The 20,197-nt window shown below is 31.6% G+C and overlaps 2 protein-coding genes across 4 annotated transcripts in view; both read left to right on the forward strand.

The window, feature by feature from the left end:
- The window catches only part of LOC118737668 (UPF0565 protein C2orf69 homolog), a 579,466-nt gene that overhangs the window by 489,362 nt on the left and 69,907 nt on the right, over nt 1–20,197 (forward strand). The window lies entirely within an intron of this gene.
- The window catches only part of LOC118737666 (sex determination protein fruitless), a 132,847-nt gene that overhangs the window by 105,930 nt on the left and 6,720 nt on the right, over nt 1–20,197 (forward strand). Inside the window, exon 8 of one of the 2 annotated variants that reach the window (XM_036468345.1) lies at nt 9,290–9,925. The exons of the other annotated variant lie outside the window; for it this stretch is intronic. Within the exon in view, the coding sequence (XP_036324238.1) occupies nt 9,290–9,915 (626 nt within the window). The 3' untranslated portion in view covers nt 9,916–9,925. Of the gene's footprint in view, nt 1–9,289; nt 9,926–20,197 lie in introns of those variants that run through there. 2 annotated transcript variants of the gene reach the window in all.

Genomic DNA, 20,197 nt, shown 5'->3' on the forward strand with positions numbered 1-20,197 from the left:
ATGGTAAGCAGGAAAAACAAAAAAATGTATGTAATTAAAAAATTTATGTAATTTTTTTATCTTGAAAATGTACTTTAAAAACGAAGCGAAAGAAAATTAAGAAATAAAATAAAAAATCGTTGATTTTAAAATTATAATAAAGCTAACAAAGACTCACAGCTTTTATATAACCGTAAGAAAACGTATAACAATTCCTCAAACATTAAAACACTATATAACTTAAACATAAACATATGCACACTTGTAATAAACTTACCTACCTATACATCCATCACACATATGTACATACTTATGTACACCTCATTGCCAACTATTTGATGTATGTAAGTAAAATTTCACAAAATTACTCTGGTTTTGGTAAATAATAATTGTAATTATTATGATGAAAGTCCTAGCGCAACAAAAAATAAAAAAAAAATGTTTAACTAAAGTTAATTAACCCATTGTAAATATGTAAATCAAAATTTTCAAGGTAACATACTCTTAACAAGAAGGGGCGATTATTGCCACAATAGTAGTTGCAAAAATTTCTTTGTCATTACAAATTAAAAAACAAAATATAATTATTATGAAAATAAAGCTATCATTCACCCATACATACATACACACAACATACACTCATAGTATGTGTGTGTGTACGTAATCAAGTCGGAATCATAATATGCGCACGCGTTAATAACTTATGTATGTATACTTTCACTTTTTTTTCATCTTCCTTCAATTTTCGCTATTTTTACTTTACTTAACCTTGCCCCCTTTCCCTTACATTCAACATGCACAATATGCCACTGCATATAATGATTATAATGTTATAACATGTTATTTACATATACTATAGACATACACACATGAATATTTTTTGGTTTTCGATCAAACTAATGTCTGTAATGAAACACTTTTTTTTTGTCTTCCAACAGTTGCAGAATACTTAAAAAAAAATATATTTGAATTACATAAATTTCGATAGACAAGCACCGGGATAGAATAAATCAATCGAATATTCGCAAAGTAACAAGCGTTAATTTGAAATTATTAGGAAAATTTTTGGTGCTAATCAAAAATATTATTTTGAATATTTATTTCCTTCATCTTTGATTAACTAATGCATAATCAATCAAAAAGTGCTCGACGCTGCATTAAATAAAACTTCCGCACTATTTTGTGTAATTCAAAGTCTTGGGATTATATTAAAATAATTTTTTATGACTCAAACGGGAAACTTTTTACTCAGCCTCTGTTTATCAAATATCCACTCAATTTACATATCGATCCATAAGCGTCAAAAAGATGTAAGCGTTATTTCTGATTGTATTTTTGATGCTCTAGGAACATTTCTGCACCAAAAAAAAAATGGAAAAAATATCGCCTACACATTTTTGGCGTTAAGGGCTCGATACAATTTTTTAGAATCAAAAATAAAGGCAGTGTGCTTTTATATATGTACTTACATACATATCTGTGGACATTTGACAAAACAACTTAAGTCTGTCTTTCACGGACATACAAAATAGCATATGTCGACAATACATATTCTACCGTCAAAGAGAAAAATTTTGCAATTCGAAAGAAATGTTAAATTATTTTATCGCTATTCATAGCCGTTAAACATGTTTCTGTTTGCAACATCTGCATGTTTTCATTTAAATAGAAATGATTGCTCTGACGCTAAGAAGAGCTTTGCTGACATATGCTATTTTCATTATCCGTGAAAGATAGACTTAAGCTGCTTTGCCAAATGTCCACAGATATGTATATCCAAGAAAGAATCAATATACATATGTATGTCTCTTTCATGTGTTGAATGAATAAAATCAGTAATGCTTTTCATTGACTTGGTTAAGTCAATTAGATTAAAAGGGCAATTCTGGCTGAGATATTAAAAAGTCTTTCGCTAGACAAATGTGGCACAACAAGTTGGTTCGAAAGACTTATGTTATTCTAGCATAAAAGTCTTAGAAAAAAAGCTCTCTCACTCACCACTCGTGGGGAAAAACTATTTTAAGAGAAATCACTTGTATATAATTTAGCTTGCGCCGCTCTAACAGTCGCAATGTCCGAGTGAGCAAAACACAGGTGTGCCATTCGAGAAATCCGAGTTCGAGTCTTCGGGCAGCGGAACTTTTTTTATTTAATTTTTTTTTTTATTTACATTTTCACTTATCTCTTTTAATTAACATTTTTTCTTTTTTTTTTAATTAATGTTTTTTCTTTTTTTTTAATTAACTTTTCTTGTTGTTTTAACATTTTATTGATTTTATTGCACTAAGTTTTAGGAACGTTTTCTTTTTTTAATTATAATACATTTTTTTTAGTTTAATTTTCTTCTAATTTTTAAATAATATTGTTTAAAATATATATATATATATATTTTATTAATTTCATTTAATTTTTAGAATTGTATTTTTTGTATTTCTTTTATTTTAATTTAATGTGTTTTTCTTTTGTTGATTGGATTTTCTTATAATTTTTATTTTATTCTTTCAAAAGGAAAAATATATGTATTTGATTTAATTCATAAAATTTTTCATATTGTTTCTTTTTTTAATTATGTGTTTAGTTTAATACTTAAATGTTACTGTTTAAAAATAAAAACATTTTCTTAATATTTTTAAGTTTTTAGAATTTTATTTTATTAATTTCATCTTTTTTAATTTAATTTCTTTTTCCTGCGTTAATTTCATTTTACTTTAATTTTCATATGTCACTGATTTAAAAAAATATATACATATATATGGTTTATTTCATTTAATTTTTAGAATTCTATTTTATTTTTATTTTGTCTTTTTTAATTTTCTTTTGTTTTTAATTTTTTTTTTCATATTTAAGTAATACTTTCTTCCTTTGGAATTACATATTTTTCTTTTGCTAATTTAATTTTTGAATTTAGTTGTTTTAAAAAGAAAAAAGATTTATTTCATTTAGGGCCGATTTCATAATAAAATTTAAGGATATTTTAAAATTTAAAGGATGCTTTATTTTGCTGATCGATTTCATAAAGCCCTTTAGTTAAATACCCAATATGGAAATTTTAATATTTTAATAACAAAGGTGCCTTTTGTAAGAACAACAAAAAAAAAGTATGTCCATGATACAATAATTTTTAGAAGGTAGTTTCACTTCTTCTTCTTATCCGCCATGTTAGCTATCTGACAGAAAACGTGTTTCGTATTTTTTGTTGTACCAACTTTTTCAAAAAAAATCCAGCTTTTGACATTGGAAAAATAAATAATAATTTTCGAATATTTTTTAATAATTTTCTTCATAAAAAATTAACTGCTGCTTTCGTGGATATTGCAACACACGGAATAGATGTAAGGATACAGCTATAAGAGCCATCGCATACCACAGATTTTATCGGCCGCCTATTTAAATATTAGGGCTCGCTTGAAATATGTACATGAAGATGTATGGAGGTGCGCACATTACACCAGCTTAATCGCTCCGACCAATAAGTTGTGGTGCAATGGAAAGACTAGCGAGCCCATCTAAATCGGCGGCCGATATAGTGCGTGGTGTGCGATGGATCTAATCCATTATAAACAAGAAATATTGCCGTTATATTTTAATTTTTATGATTTTTATTCATGTGATTAGCAGTGGCAAAAATTTATATATTAAATACGTATATTTATATTAAAAATTAAGTGATCAGTTATGAAACATATAAATCTTTACATGTTCTGTTAAAAAATATCTAAAATAACAAGCGAAAATCCCCAAGTTCTATATCGTAGCAGTGGCCACATTGCGTGTTTGTCACAGACACGGTTTATGTCAAAAATTTTGAAGTGAAACTACCTTCTAAAAATTATTGTATCATGAGTATGTCATTTTCGTAGTTATAATTAGATATTTATGACAATGAGATGATGCAATTTTGTTATTATTCAATTGCCGTTTTATTATGAAAACACTTAGTTTTTAACAACATTTTTATTTATTTTCGCTTTATTTTCATTTAATTTTTTTTTTTAGTTTTTGTTGTGTCAAAAAGAAAAATATATACATTTTTTTATTTAATTTAATTTAAAAAAAGCTTATTGCTATAAGGCCAGCATAACGCTAAGACCTCCTCGTTATCTGATCTTTCAATTAGTCTTTCGAAACACAGTCAAGAGCTTTCAAGATAGTTCCCAAAATTGTAGTAAGTTGCCAGAATTGCCCTGTAAGACAGACATCAATAAGCCCAGCAAAGTTATATTTCATAAGCTTACAGGCGTTTCCACGAAAATTTATGATCGAAAATTGACTTCTAATTTTAATTTAGCTTTTCACTTAAGCTTTGCCGGTCTTACTTATAAGTGAAAAGTGAAGAAGTGAAACTTAAAACAATAATTTTATGTTATAATTGCCTCTAAAATTTCTTTCATGAAACTGGCTGTTAGAAATATGTTGTCCTTTATAAACAAAATATGCAAACATTACAAAGTTGAACTTACGCATGTTAAAAGATAAAACACATCGAGTTTCGATTTAGAACAGATGCCGTTAATATGTTAAAATTAAATTTGTAAGGCGAACGCGTTTTCAGAGAGCGATCCTCTGCGGTCAATTTTCCACACTTTTTCTATAAACATCAGCCAGAACAATTGCAAGTTCACGTTCAATAGAGTGTTGTTAGCTGGCTTATTGGCATACCACTAATGGTGTTGCAGCAGCTTTAAAGACTTTGCTTACTCTAGTTTGCTTTTATTGACTTTAAAAACGGCATTGTTCAAATGGTGATTCAAAAGAATTATTTGGCTAAGAAATTTCAGAAAATTCAATAAAATAAATGAAAAGTACCTAATACAACGTTTTCGGCTATAAATTTATTTTGGAATTAATTTAAATTAATTTTTATTAAAAAAAAAAATAACAATAGTATACATATTTCACAAACTTTACCTAAATTGCGCAATTTATTTACACACACATGTTTGCAGCCTTTCAAATGAAGCAAAATTTTATTTACAAAGGTTGTGGGATTTTCTTCGGATTCTTTTATTACGATTTGATTTCTAAAAGGCCAACAAAGCTTGTCAAATAATTCACCATATCAAACTTGAGGGCGCTTTCAGCCAGTGAAGACAGCCATTTGACCAAGCCTCAAAGGTTTTAGTACATTTCAAATAATTGTTGAAAGTTCTCAACAAAGCGAAGCAAGTGTGCATTGGTTCAAAACTTTTATAGTTTTACGTAACCTTTAAAACAGTGATGTATTGCGGAATGATTTTCCGTCATCTCTTGTGAAACAGCCTTGTATAAAACAGTCTTGAGGAAGGTGGCCATTCGAATTAGAATTTCCCAATAATCCACGTTTACTGAACTTTCCCTACAATAGATCAATTATTTGGTCATCTACCCTAGTACGCATGAATTTTGAATTTGCATACATTTACAGAGTGCAGTTTCGCACCCTTTATCATCAAAAGTGTGTACTTGATGAGCTATTTATGCCCAGTGTTGCCATTTCATAACTATTTTTCCTATCAAAAATTTTCTTAAAACCCAACCCAAGTCAAGTTAAGTGCATAACTTAGCCTTTAATATGGTTGCCGTAATGAGCTTTGAAAAGTATGCATTCTATTTAATCTATAAAATGAGCTATCAATTTAAATTGTTTAGCAACTCAAATTTGTACTCGCTGCATTTGAGTTAATATGTATGTATTCCTTCATAAATAGCTGTGGTCATAACTACTATTACTACCAATTTGGGTAGAAAAACCTCAAGAGTGGCAGCACTGTGATATTTTAAGAACACTTTTACGTGAAATTGGTCACAATGTTGACTGACAGATCCCCAGTGCTTTCCTTGCTTCTGAAAGGCCATTTTGACTTGCATAATTAAATGAGATGGATGTAATGTTTTAAATATAGCTAAGCTGATATCAGTTGATAATACAAGGAATAAATACATTGTGAAAATCATAATATTTAAATATAAATATCTCTACTAGCCTTCGATATTTATGTTCGGACTGTACTGAAAAAGGAAGCGATTTTGATATGACCATCTAGGTCAAACGATTTGCGCTAATTGTCATGCATGGAGAGCGCAATCTACAAAAATATTTTGAAGGGAAAATAATGAAGTTTACAAAATATGATATAAAAGCTTTAAAACAATTGTATATGCGCGTTCGGGACGGTGCGTTACGGACGCTCCTATTTTTTCCGTTGAAAAATTTTATTTATTTAAAGCGATGTTGTATTTTTATAAAAAGAATATAGTGCTTAAAACCAATGCTATTTAGAGCTTTGTTTCAAGAAGTAAGAGGAGCAAATCAGATTTCTAAAATAAATGCGAAAAGTAATACGAAATATGTTATGTTTTCTATGCCTTTTTTGACACAAATATAAGAGAATTCGAATTGCATGCATTAGGGCCTATTTAAAGGATAAGGATATATATCTGCGTTGGGAATTTGTTTCGTTTCTGCTAACTTAGCGGACTCCATTATCATCTCAGCAGTTTTTCGAGAGAAAAGAATTTAGCTCGTTCATTCTCACTATCCGAACCAAAAAAATCCACCATCTAAGTAAGTCCGACGAAGGCCGAACAGCGGCAGAGGAACTATCCTAATTTTCCAAGCAAGATATACATGTGTATGTCGTTCCAATATATTTTGCCCTATAGTAAGTCCTATTAGAGCTCATAGATCACTCATTCTCTGTTTGAGATGCAATTTGGGTACCACCCTGTAAGACTTTTTCAAGAAACACTTGGTTGTTTTTTTTGCCGGCATCAATAATACACCAACGGCTCTCATGAGTTTTATTAATGAAATTATTCATGTATCCGATAAGGGCCGTTTAAATTCTTCTTGGCCCTTAATTGGCTCCTGTCCAATTGGACGCTCCAAAGAACCGCATGTCGCCAACTCATCAGCCAGTTTGTAGACTTGAACATCGCAGTGGTCTGGCACCCATACAAGTTCAAGCTCAATCCATTTCTCAACGAAGTTCCGGCTCAATTTACATTCCTGGCCTTTTTTTGAAGAGCTGCGAGTGTCTTCCAAGGCTTTAGAGCAGCAGGGCTTTCACTGCAGATCCTGTTTTAATGTAAATAGTATGTACATTAGGGTGGTCCAAAATAAGTAAAGTCGGAATTTTAATGTTCTCACTCCCTAGGATTGTTCCATATCGAAAAAAGTATACCCTATTTTTTTATTTTGAAATCAAAAATATTTAGAGGTCACTCAAAGTTTTCCAAGTATTTTTTTATGGGGAAAAAACAACGCAGAAATGGTATTAAATTCGTGAAAATCTATATTTTTCAATCGGAAAACTCTGGTTCTCGTATTTTGGACCACCCTAATGTACAAACATATTTATTTTAATTTTTTTTTTTAGTTCCGTTTTAAATAAAAATATAGTTCAGTCTTTAACAAAGTCCATGTAAATCCAATCTTTAAACTTTGTGCAATATTTAAGAAAAATTCATCAAACTTCAAAGAAATATTTTGAGTAGGCAGTTTTGTAGCCCATTTAATTCTGGTAGAACAAAGCGCAAGTTGAAATGGCTCAAGATTGCCGTTAGTTATATAGATTTTTTTTTTGTACCAGTTGCTTCCATATAACGAATAAAATAAATTCTATTTTTATGTGAAAGAAAACGGTAACCTCTTGAAACTTGTACCTTATTCTACTAGAATGCACTGCCATACAAAACTGTATACTCAAATTCTTTTTAAGAAATCTAATTAAAAAGCTCGAAATTTTTACTAAAGTTTGTTGAATTTATTTTTTTTTTATATGGCACAAATTTAGATATTAAATGTTTAACAAAAAATAATATAATCAATTTGTCAATACATAAATATGAGTTGCGGCTAAAATTTTTTCGGCCTAGATTGTAATGCCCGGTGATAAAAGCTTGTGCGAAGCCTACTTAGTAATTTCACACTTTCAAAATGTCAAGAGACTTTGCAAAATGAGCATGTCACTTTGAACTTTTCTGGTGAAATTTCTGGATTTGGGATAAAATAATCTGCATTTATGTTCATTGTAGTCCGTTTACAACAGCGAAACATTTTTAGCTCTTCATGCTTAGTCAAAAACAATTCCAAATATTAAATTTTGATCATGAGAACCTTTCACTCAGAAGATGAGTTAATTTGTTTTTTATATTTCCAAATTTTTGAGATAAATACATACATACATACATACATAACTTTTGAACAAACTTGTATGCAGAAATATTTTTAATTTAACAAAAACACCTTTGGTTTGGCAGTTTTCGAATACTTCTTACCCCATTTAGAAAGCGAAAAAACTCACAACCGAAATATCAGTTAATATTTCCTAATTTGTGCAGAAAATATGAATATGTAAATATTAAAGACCTTAATTTAATATTTCTGGCAAAGGTTTTAACTAAATTGATTTTGTAAGTGCCATCATTTATTAATTCTGTATATTTTTGGGTAGCTTTAAAAAAAATTTATCGAACTAATCTAGTCATTTTCGATTCATGTACTTTTAAAGTTTATTTAAGTGAATTTAATTTTCGAAATATGTATTTTTTTAACACAACCCAAATATTTATTTTTCCCACAAACACATACATAGCTACATACATATGTGTACAAATGTTGCATTTTTATACCAAATTCAAATGAGTTACGATACTTAACTTAAATGTATTTTTGTATGCAAAATTTTTTGTATGTATGTATGTGTGTATGTATGTATGTACATATTGTATTGTGGTTGTTTGTTAAGAGATTTCCTATTATTATATGTACATACCAAAATTTAATTCAAACGATTTATTTTTTTTTATTAACAAAATGCAAAGTATTGCAAATTACTTGTATATTCATACATAAACTTCGTGTATATTCGATAATTTTCAATGCTCCTCCACTGCCTCACTCCACTATCTCACTTTACGCCCATTCTCTATATTTTTTTCTGACTCCATCCCTTTTTGTTTCCATCTACCTGCAACGCATACATATATAGTTGTTGTTTTTTTGTTCATAAGTCTTACACCAACATTTTTACCCCCTTAAGTTTTGTTAATCTTATTCTTTTTCTTCTTTTTTCTCAAACGCGTGCGTTAATTTACCATTTTCGAAATTATTAACCGGTATATGTTTTACATATGTATGTACATCAATTCTATCTTTTGAGCTATGCAATACAAACCATTTTTCGAACCCAAAACTTTTCAAACCATATAAACCAAAAAATTAATTAACCGAAATTCCAAATTGATATTCAATAAAATTTGCAAAACCTCAAATTTCGTCCAACGCTGTTGCCCACTACTGTAAATTCCACATTCCAACTGGTTACAGGTTCCAAAGCCTGGCATATGCGCCTCACGTTCGAACGTCTGTCCGGCGGCTGTAATCTGCACCGCTGCAAGCTGTGCGGCAAGGTCGTCACCCACATACGCAACCACTATCACGTCCACTTTCCCGGCCGCTTCGAGTGTCCGCTCTGTCGCGCCACTTACACGCGCAGCGACAACCTGCGAACGCATTGCAAATTCAAGCATCCTATGTATAATCCGGATACGCGCAAATTTGAAAATCTAATGTCGGCGGCTGCCGCGAGTGCAGCAGTGGCGGCGCAATCGCCGACGGCCACGCAAATAGCGGCTGCCTCGCAAGCGGCAATGGCGGCGGCGGCGGCTGCGGCGGCCTTCAACGCGGCGCAACAGCAGCAGCAGCAGCAGCAGCAACAGCAACAGACGCAACAGCAGCAACGCGAGCGTGAACTTCAGCAGCAGCAGCAGCAGGCTCAGACGCAGCAGCAACTGCAGCAACACGCACACAATTTGTCACAACAATTGCAACAGCATGCGCATAATTTGAGCCAACAGCAGCAGCAACAACAACAACAACTGCTAACCGTGCAACAGCAGCAACAGCAATATCAGGCGCTGCCGCACCAGCAACATAATGCGACAAGTGAATGATACAGCCAGTATTTGGGCTGGAACTATGGCAACATGTTGAACAGCTCATCACCGACGGCGTCAGCAACAGCCACAGCTGCCGCTGCCGCTGCCGCTGCAGCCGCTACAGGTACAGCAAATTCTTTTCTTTGGAACATCGAGCCGCATACGCTACCGCCACAGCCAACAACGCTGCCGTCAGCTCTACTTACGAATACTCAACCGCAGCAGCAACAACAGCATTTGCCAAATTTCGCACATGCACCCACGTCCCAGCTGCCATTAAACCTGTACGCACGCGCAGGTAATCAACACATTGCCGGCCACACATCAGTAATGCGTGAGCGCAGCCTTGAATTTTATCGGCGCAGCGAGCAATTTGCATATGCACAGCAACAACAAGCATTTGAGCGTCGTCTACTGAGCGCAGAGCGCAAGAGAGAGCGCAACAATGGCAGCAATGGTAGGAGCAACAATAATGAGGCACTCGAACGTATCGAGGACAACAACTCCGAGCCCATTTTGCTGAGCAACGACAGCGACGAGGAGGACGACGAATTGGCCAACGCCAAAATGGCCGATTACAACAATGCTGTTGCAAAGTTCCTAAACTTTGGCGAGGCGCACATAAATGAAGCGAACCTAAATTCTAGCAAGCAGGATGAAACCAAAGCAATTGCCAGCGCCGTGGCTGTTGAAGTGATGGATGAAAGCAAAGTGGGTGCCGCTGACGCGCCCAAGGAGATGGATGACGATGCCAAATGCAAAGAGCAGGCAAAAACAATCAACAATAAGTGCAATAACGAGGATGCAATATCCACCAATACACCCATATCCATTACACCGCCGTGCGCTGAGAATGATAGCGAAGCGATCAAAAATGTTGGTAAATGCGACAATGTTGCGCAACATGTTGCGCAGGCGGCGCTGGAGTAAGCAATTGAACAGCAATTGGCATAATTATACAAAGTTTTCACAAAAACCTGCAACGTTTAAAGGAAAATAATACAAACACAGTAAGGAAATCACACACACACACGCGCACACACTCACATATATAAAAACAAAGAAATTATATTTGGTAACTCTTTTAATAAGACACTTGGTAAGCCAAATTTTATTTGTCAATTAGAACAAGTATAAATAGATGCATATACTGGCCTACATACATATGTATGTATATATCAACATACTCGCACGGTAGGAGCACTGAAGAAAAACAAAAGAATTTTTGAAATTGTATAATAAAACATATGTACTTTTATGTGAAGTACTGCATACTTATATGTATGTGAAAGAAAACGCATCCACCGCATCTATGTATGTATGTATATTGTTATATTGCAGCAAAAAACACATTTACAAAAGGTTTCACGTTGAAGGCAGCAATTAGCATTGTAAGCGTTTTAAATATTTAAACGGTCGATAAATGTTTTTGCACAAAACAAGCAACTTATAAAATCCTGGCACCCATTCGGGTATACATAGATGTTCAAATAATTACACAAAAATATATTGCAAAGAATTATAAACTTACTGAAATATGTATCTTGATGTTGTCTGTATGTAAAAATTTGCGAAAAAGGCCAAACAACAAAGAATAATCGCTAGGTTCCCCAAGCGACATAGAAATTACATACATACATATCGCACACCTAGATCTAAGGTGCGATCAACTCAAAAAAAAAATCAAAACAAATTTTGGTATTTTTTTTTTACTTTTTTGAGTTGATTGCACTTTAGGTCTAGGTGTGCGATATGTAATAAGCAAGCAAAAAAATTAGAGAAATCAAGAAGAACAATGTATTTAAATGTATGTATTGCTTAGTTGCCAAATGAATTAAAAACCATAAAAAATAGTTATAAAAAAGCATTAAATTTAAGCTGCAAAAAAAGAGTTACCAAGCCAAAACAAACAAAAAAAACATACAGAAATGAACACAGAAAGCATTAGAATCTTTTAAAGTTTGACGTTTTTCAGTGGCAAATTAAGAAAGTATTGGAAATGTAATAAAAAAAAATATATTATACAAAATTCCAACTGCGTGTCCACGAAGTGTACATATGTATGTGTGTTTGTACGTAGTAGTATGTGGTGTGTGCTTTTAAAGGGGTTATAAAAATATAGCAGCGTACAGATATAACTGCCTGCTCCTGGGCCCAGTGGGGCTTTTGTGTGCAAAGTAAGCTCAGCCTATAGTTGTGTATTTAGAGAAATGCAAAATAAAACCAAACTGGTCTTCAATAATTCTAAGGCTTTGTATACGTATGTATGCATAAGATATGCCTAACTGGCTGGATTCAACAAAAAGGTTTGCGATTACCCCCGCCCTAGCTTAACAGCATACATTGAGGGGAGTTTGTAATTATAAAAAGTTTCCTCATTTGAAAGTCCTAAAAATAGTTAAAATTTTACTTGCTTCCTAACTTTATTATTCAAGACTCAATTTAAAAGATATTTATAAATATCTCCTTAGCCTACTAAATTCTAAAAGCTCGATTTCTACCCTACTAAATACAATTTCACACTTCTCAAAATTAGATACTTGAGTAAATGATGAATTTTTCCCTTTTAGAATATAAAAATAAATAAAATAATAAAAATAAAAATAAATAAAAAATTTCCAAACGCTTCTGGCTCATATTGATATTAAACATTGTTGTCACTCATACGCCATGGCATGCGCGTATCTTAGTCTGGCAGAAAACTAATTATAACCCTTTAAACCCGAGTCTTAAATTAAAAGAACTCTCCAGAGACGAATTTTTTTATGACCACAAACTTTCAAACTAGATGGGCTAATAGCAAAGTTTTTTTAAGGGGACCAACCCAGACTATTATACCTTTTACCGATGTCAAGGTAGCACCTGTTGACAAGAGTTATTCTTCGCTTACTCTTCAGGCTGGCTTTATTAAATATATTACCTAATTAAAAATTAAAAACCAGTTATTTTTAAATACAAATCAAGGAGTTCCGTTATTCTATCAGTGAGGCAATCATCACAATTGGAACAAATTGATATGTTGCCAACTTTGAGACTACACCTTTCCAATAAAGAAAATCAATGAGTTCGTTTCACGTGCTCAAAATTTATCGAAGTTCATTCATACATAAAAAAAAAAAAAACGAAACAATATTCGGGCGAAGATTGAACCTCCTCCTTTTTGTGCTGACCTTGGATCGATCCACTAATGGTGATACGCTACCGGCATATCTTAAAAAGGGTCATGAAAAATAAATATTTTCTCAATAAAAATAAATGATTCCTAGAAGATATTTAGCCTTATCGTGAGCTTCGCCCGAAATTTTTCATCCGCCCATAGTGAACACACGGAAAAGAAAAGTGAAAAGCGAACCGATTCGGGGAAAATGAAGTTCATGATCAAATAGAATTTTCACTTGAATACACTAACAGCCAATTTTACGAAAACGATTTAAGTGGAAAATTATTTTAATTTTTTTATTTTTATATGGAAATTGACAGTAAATAAAATAACATTTTCCATTTAAATTGCTAGTCACATGGCTAATCTACAATCTATCTCTAGCATTCTTATTAAAAGGTTGGAGTTTTTTGCGATGTATAAACAAAGCATTATTATTTATCAGCTTCGTGCATAATGTACTCTCCAAAGAATTCAACTTGAAATCTTCGCCTCATCTAAAATTGTTCTGACATGGCTGTAAGAGAGAAGAGCATAAGCGAGGGCATCACATTCACCGATGTATGTATTAGAGGGTCAGTTTTTTTAAACGCATAAACCGGCTTTTTAACGTTAATATAAAATTAAATATTAGACCTTACCAGAAAGAAAAGTTCGCACTTTCAAATCTGTAGCATTCTTGCAGGACAAACAAAGTGGTCGTTTTTTTTTTTAATTTTTTTGGTAATATCTTTCGCATTTACACTCGGATCTTTAAGTATGATATACCGATGCCAGAACTGGCGCACTTCAATAAAGCGCACTTCAATAAAAAGATTAAAACTTTTCGAAACCCACACTGACGCATATTCCCGTACTGCAAACATACAAACACCTGCACTTTATCAACCAAAAACATTTGCACTTCAGCTATTTATTGATGTTTTTGTAATTGCATGAACAAATAGGAATTTATAGCAAAATATTTAAATGGAAATTATACATATGAAACTATTTACCTAAATAAATGAAATGTAAATGAATGAAGAAGAAAGTAAAAGAAACATAGCACTTATACAATAAATAGGTAATATAACTATAAATAGACCAAACAGCGCCGAACAAACAAAAATGTATTAAAGTATGTGTGTATGTATATGCATATGAACCTAAAAAGCCACTAGAAGACGTCATTGCATTTTTATCTAAATGTCTACAAAAGAAAACAAAAACAACCAAACATATAAAATCAACTGTGTCCACTAAACGTCTAAAGAAGTGCAAAAATTATGAAAAGAAAAAATTCAAAAACAAGAAACTTTAATGTATTTATACAAACACAAACGCAGAATCAAAGTAAAGAGAAACATACATACATACTAAGTATATATGTATGTACATAGAAAGGAACTAACGTGCAATGTAAGCGGACGCGCGGCATTAACAGGCTGATCAGTTGAGATTTTTTTATTTTAACTGTTTTACTCGCAGAGTATAAGTTTATTGTTACTTTTACACTATTTTTTTTTTATTATTGTATGAACTTTATTAAGAAACTATGTTTAGTTTCTTGATACAGCGTACATATAGGTATTTAAGCACTAGCACCATGTAAACATGTGTAAATACATATTTTTTAAGTTTTTTTTTTTTAATTAGCTTAGCTGTAGATTTATTTATTTAAGCATTTTTGATTAACCGCAATTGCTATCCATATAGTTTTTTCACAATGCCTTTTAAAAATAACTCTAATATGTAGTAAAACCCTTGTGTTCACAGCTGAAACTCAAATAATTTAAAATTATTGAAAGTGCAAAAGTTTTTTTTTTGAAATGTGCACGGCGAGTCTTTGAAAAACTAAATGATCAAGGTTTGCCGTTTCATGAAGCTAAATGTAGAAATTAATCCCAATATTAATTTTATAAAACATCCATTTTTAATGCTAAAACTACCAAAGTGTAAAATCCCCCGCTCAGCTTTCTAGACTTTTGCCAGCCACATTTTTCTCTTAGCACATGTGTACATTAGGGTGCATCATTGCCCACTCAAAAAAACATCTGTATGGCTTTTCCGCCGGAATTATTTACTCTATTTTAAAAATTCTGCCATAATATAACGGAAAAATATTACCCCCAAAAACCGAGTTTTTTGAACTAAAAATCAGTTTTTAAAAATATTTTTTTCCAAAAATTCACCTCAGATGCTAAAAGAGTTTAAGCTTAAAAGGTCTACTGGAAAGTATTTAAACATTTTATCAATTGAATCAAAATAATAGGATTTTTTAGGTCTTTTCAAATCGGTTCAGCTCAAGTAAATCTGAATGTTTTTCCAAATGCCTATGCGGAAGTCTCAAATTATAATAAATTGTTTATTTCCAGTGTAAAACCCGCGACTTTTTGTGGCGAGGCACCCTAATGTACATACAAACATACATATGTATGTATTTCTCTACACCCCAAAATCGCACTATATATAGATGTTATTTATGGAAAAATTAATTTTCATACTGAATTTACTGCCAATTACTAAAATAAGCTAATTTTAATTTAAAATATAAATATTTAGTCCAAACTCCTTTAAATGTATTTGCTTAGGTTTCATAGGCGCATACGCAAAAAAGTTAAACAGTTACACAAAATGCACAAAATGTGTATGTTATATGATAAAGAGTAATATTAATTTAATTATTAAGTTTTTTTATAAAGAAGTTTTTAAGTAATGTTAAATAACACAAAAATTACTGCTAATACAAAATAAATTTATTAACACTAAAACACACATATAACCACATAAACCCCATGCTTGTATGTACATTAGGACAGTCTTTCAAATGTGAAAATCAAAATTTTTTAAGTGAAACCCTACGAAAATTCCAATATTTTAAAAGAATTTTTAGGAATCGCTACCATGGTTTGAAAAAATTAAAATCTCATAAATTTGACACATTATTGAAAACAATTTATATTCATAGCCATTGCCAAATGGTTTCATCGTGTAATATTAAGCTTAATACATTTGATTATTTGTTGGAAATTTGAAAACTGATGAAATTCAACATTTTGTCGTATTTTCGCGATTTAAGAAATAAATTACAACGCTTAAAAGTTATTTTAGAATTTTTAAGTTTATATAGTGCACAAAATAGAAGGGTATCCTAACAAAATTTAGATCTTGACATTTTTTAGGGACACCCTAATGTGCATATGCATATGCACAATACACCCCACTCGGTAAATTGAAGAACGTTACTCTTCTTTTCAATAAGGCCTTTTCCTTGGAATTCAAATAGAGCAACCAATCCCAGCAGGCCAGTCGCGTCGGGGCTGTAGTCAAGTGAAATCGCCTATCACATAAAAAGATCTGAAATAACTACTTCTATGCTTTTCTTCTGATTTTGCCGACTCGGACAGTTGTTATCACAGCAATACAAACACACATCACTCAAAAACGCAATGAATTTATTTTTCAGAAGGTATTCTTAGTTATTTATTACCCTTACAATCATAAATATTATCAAGTGTAAAATTTGCTTCAAATTATAATTAGCAGCATCCTCTTTCGTTACTTTTCTAAAGTGCCGACTTTCTTCACTAGTCATATGTCACTCACAAACAGGCCTATCCTGAGCTTTACTGAACATTTCGTAACCCAAAAATTAGCAAAAACTAAAATGAGAAATAAAGTTATCTCTAAAATTCAATAATCTGTGGAATTTATAGTAAATACCTGTCGTGATTCTTTTCAACATTGAATTGATTTTTTCCAACTGATATCGATTAATTCAAAGTTAATAGCAGTATATCCTGTAATCATCATTATGCAGTTATTCAAAGAAAGGCAGCTATTTGATACTACACAGAGAAAGTGCGTTAAAGACTTGAAGTCTTCAGAAACCTGAGATATTCGGAAACTGAAATGAGGATTCAAATTTGGAGGCAACAACGGTTTTTGGATATATATATACATAGTTTCCTATTTCTAATTTATTAATTTAATCGTTCTTTGCTAGCGTATCTCTGGCACTGAGATGTCCAGAGCCAATGCACTTCAGGCTAGCTCGTCGCCCATTTCGTTCCCATCTATACTGCTGGACCCAGGCAGCCAAATAAATGCAATGGTTTGCCCACCAGCTAAATTAATTTTTAAGCCTTGAGAGCCTTAGTACTATGTCCTTGTTCGTTCTGAGCCTAAATTATTTTACACGCCTCTAAAAGTCGAATAGACTTTTTTATATCTGCGACATCTGAAATAGTCTCTGCTCTTACGCCACTTTTTTTAAGCGGCCTTTAAGGTAGGTGCTTCGACCCTGTCTAACATTGTGTGTAGATCACGGCATAGGCCCCACTTCTTACCAAGCATTTTCTTTTGTTCAATGTTCATTTTCCAGTTAAGCTTCGATGTGAATATGACTTTCAAATACTTAGCGCTAGAAGAGAGATTCTCAATTCGTCAACAACTACAGTTAGACCACTTTAATGCGGTATCCCTACACCAATGGTGCCAGATTAAAAGTTTTAGCTGTAAATTACAGTTTTTCGGATAAGCTTACAGTTCTTTAAACCACCTCCTAGTACAAATTACAGTTTTTCCGAAATTTCCAATTTGAAATTAAAATTTTCCTTTCGGTTGTTTTGTAAGTAAATTTTCAAGATAAAATGGGGCCCTGAAGTAACAGCGTTTCCTCATTTGAAACAAATGCTTTCTGCTGTGCTATGCAGGCCAGTCGCCGCAGCAAATGTGGAAAGAATAATTTTGCAATTCAATTTGAATAAAACAATAAATAAATTTGAAATTCCAGCACTCCCTGGTAGTTTAAGGACCAAAAATTTCTTTAAAAAAAAAGCTTCAGGAAAAGGAAGTGCTCAAAAAATTAAAATTTGCGAAAAAATAACGAAACCGAATTTAACTAAAGCAAAACTTGATTTAAATTTTCCATTTTATAAAGCCTATTTTTATTTAGTTAATTTAATTTAAACGGTATATGTTATTTTATTTCAAATGAATTGTTTCTGCTACCCGATTAAAAAAAAAAAAACTAAAAAACTTAAATTTTAAAAACTCGTTTTTGAAGGATAGAAGTTTTTGATCGAAAATATAGTTTTATTTCGGGAATTTTACAGTTTTTCCAAAACAAATCTGACAACTGTTTTTATTGTTGGTTTGTACTAGGCTATGACAACATTGTCCCACACTCTCTTGTATGCAATTCAGTTTGATAACTTTGTTGTTGCTTTCACAAGCAAATTTTTTGACCAGAGAGCAGGGCTCAAATATAGCGAGCGGAGAAGTGGCGTATTGAAAGCAGCTGCAGTATGTCGATTAAAAGTGTCTAGCTCTACCTCCGAGCGAATTATGTTGCAGCTTCCAGCCCCGCTTGGCATACTTTAATAAATGTAAAAATCTATTCATAGCCCCCGCTCATAACCTTTTTCTTTTTCTTGAAATTCTCTTAACCAGTGCCAAAACAAATAAAAAAAATAAATAAATAAAAATCTGTGCATTCTTCTAAATCGCTTATTTTTTTAAGTTGGGTTTTACTTATACAGACATATACCAATACATGTATGGATAAATAGCAATTGAGGCATTCAACTTCGTTCAGTAGTCTTAATGGGCCCTACTAATGATAAAGTATGATTAAGGACCCGAAAAGACGTAGAGCGCAATGATGTGGGAGAATTTTAAATTAAAGTTACCAATTGTAACTGGGTGCTCGTCTCGCTAAGTAGCAGAATTATATGTACATACATATGCATATATGTTGGTACATATTACTTACACACATACACACATATAATCTTTTTATGAAAAGTTTTATGGTGCTAAATCCAAAAAAAACACATACCTACTTATAGCGAATGTTAGCTGATTAACAAAGTACAGTTATTTGAAGGCTTAATAATAAGACACAGCGAGATTAAATATATTTTTTTTATTTCTAACACTTAAAGTAAAGGCAGTTGTTAATGTAGTTTTTTTAAACTAATGAATAGTTATAAATTGATTTTTATGTAAATGTGTGTAACACAAGTACAAGTATATCAAATATCATACTGCAAGAAGAGAGAAATGCTTGGAAAATAATAGCAAACCATTGCTTGAAAGAGAATGAACCGTATGTGCAATAACCACTAGTTTCTACATTTAAATGCGTTTTAATTGTAATAAATTTCGTTAAGACTACGAGTATATATATATTTTTTGGTTTAAATGAGAATTATGTAATTAGGCGTGATTATTAAACATGAATGATAAGTAAAAAAGTTTTATTTTATTAAAAATTAGAAATAAATAAACTAGCAAATCTAAGCAGGTGAACTAATCATGTACATATACACACTTACATATATATATATATATTTTTTTTTTTCTTTTTCCAAGTCCATATAATTTTTCTTATTTAAGTAGCTTTGGAAACTAATATTTGTTTGCAATCATATTTTGTAGTTTTTTGTAGCTAAACAATTTAATAGTGAAATCATTATTTTAACTAGAAGTAAGAGTTTCTCTTTACTACTTTACTTTATTAAGAAAAAAACATAAATAAGCCTGCAACTATATACTGAATTTTTTTTAAATTCATTGATTCAAACATTTCTTAAATGAGTCCTAAATTATTGGTGCAAATAACAGTAATGCATTTTTAATTATTGCAATATTTTTTATAGTTCAAATAAAGCTTTTAAGCATCACAAAATGTGCAACATCAAAAATAAATTTAATTAAGTTTGTAACAGCGGCGCAAATAGTCTAAAAATCTAACGAACAAAACGAATGTATTAAAAAATGTTGGAGACAATTTAAAACACGAACTGTTAAATTACACGAAAATGCTATATTATTTCAAAAAAAAAAAAACAACAAGACTTCATGCCGCTTTTTTATACGAGAAAAAATAAAAATAAATGTTGCAACTTAATTAGCATTTCTCACAAATACACGTAGTGTTAATTTTTAAACACAAAAATAAAAATAAAAATTATTTATTTTATTAAATTCAGCGCGCATAAGCCAAAAAACAAAAACAATGCAAAAAAGCAACGTAGCGGTATTTTTCTTATTTAATTAGATTTTCACAAGTTTTTATACTAATTTCAACATTGCTATAACATAAGCGCTAATTAATAAACATTAATTTTAAGAAATTTATTTATATAA

The sequence above is a fragment of the Rhagoletis pomonella genome, unplaced genomic scaffold (genome assembly GCF_013731165.1).
Source record: "Rhagoletis pomonella isolate Grant_MI unplaced genomic scaffold, Rhpom_1.0 Rhpom_scaffold_00004, whole genome shotgun sequence".
Taxonomy (NCBI): Eukaryota; Metazoa; Arthropoda; class Insecta; order Diptera; family Tephritidae; genus Rhagoletis; species Rhagoletis pomonella.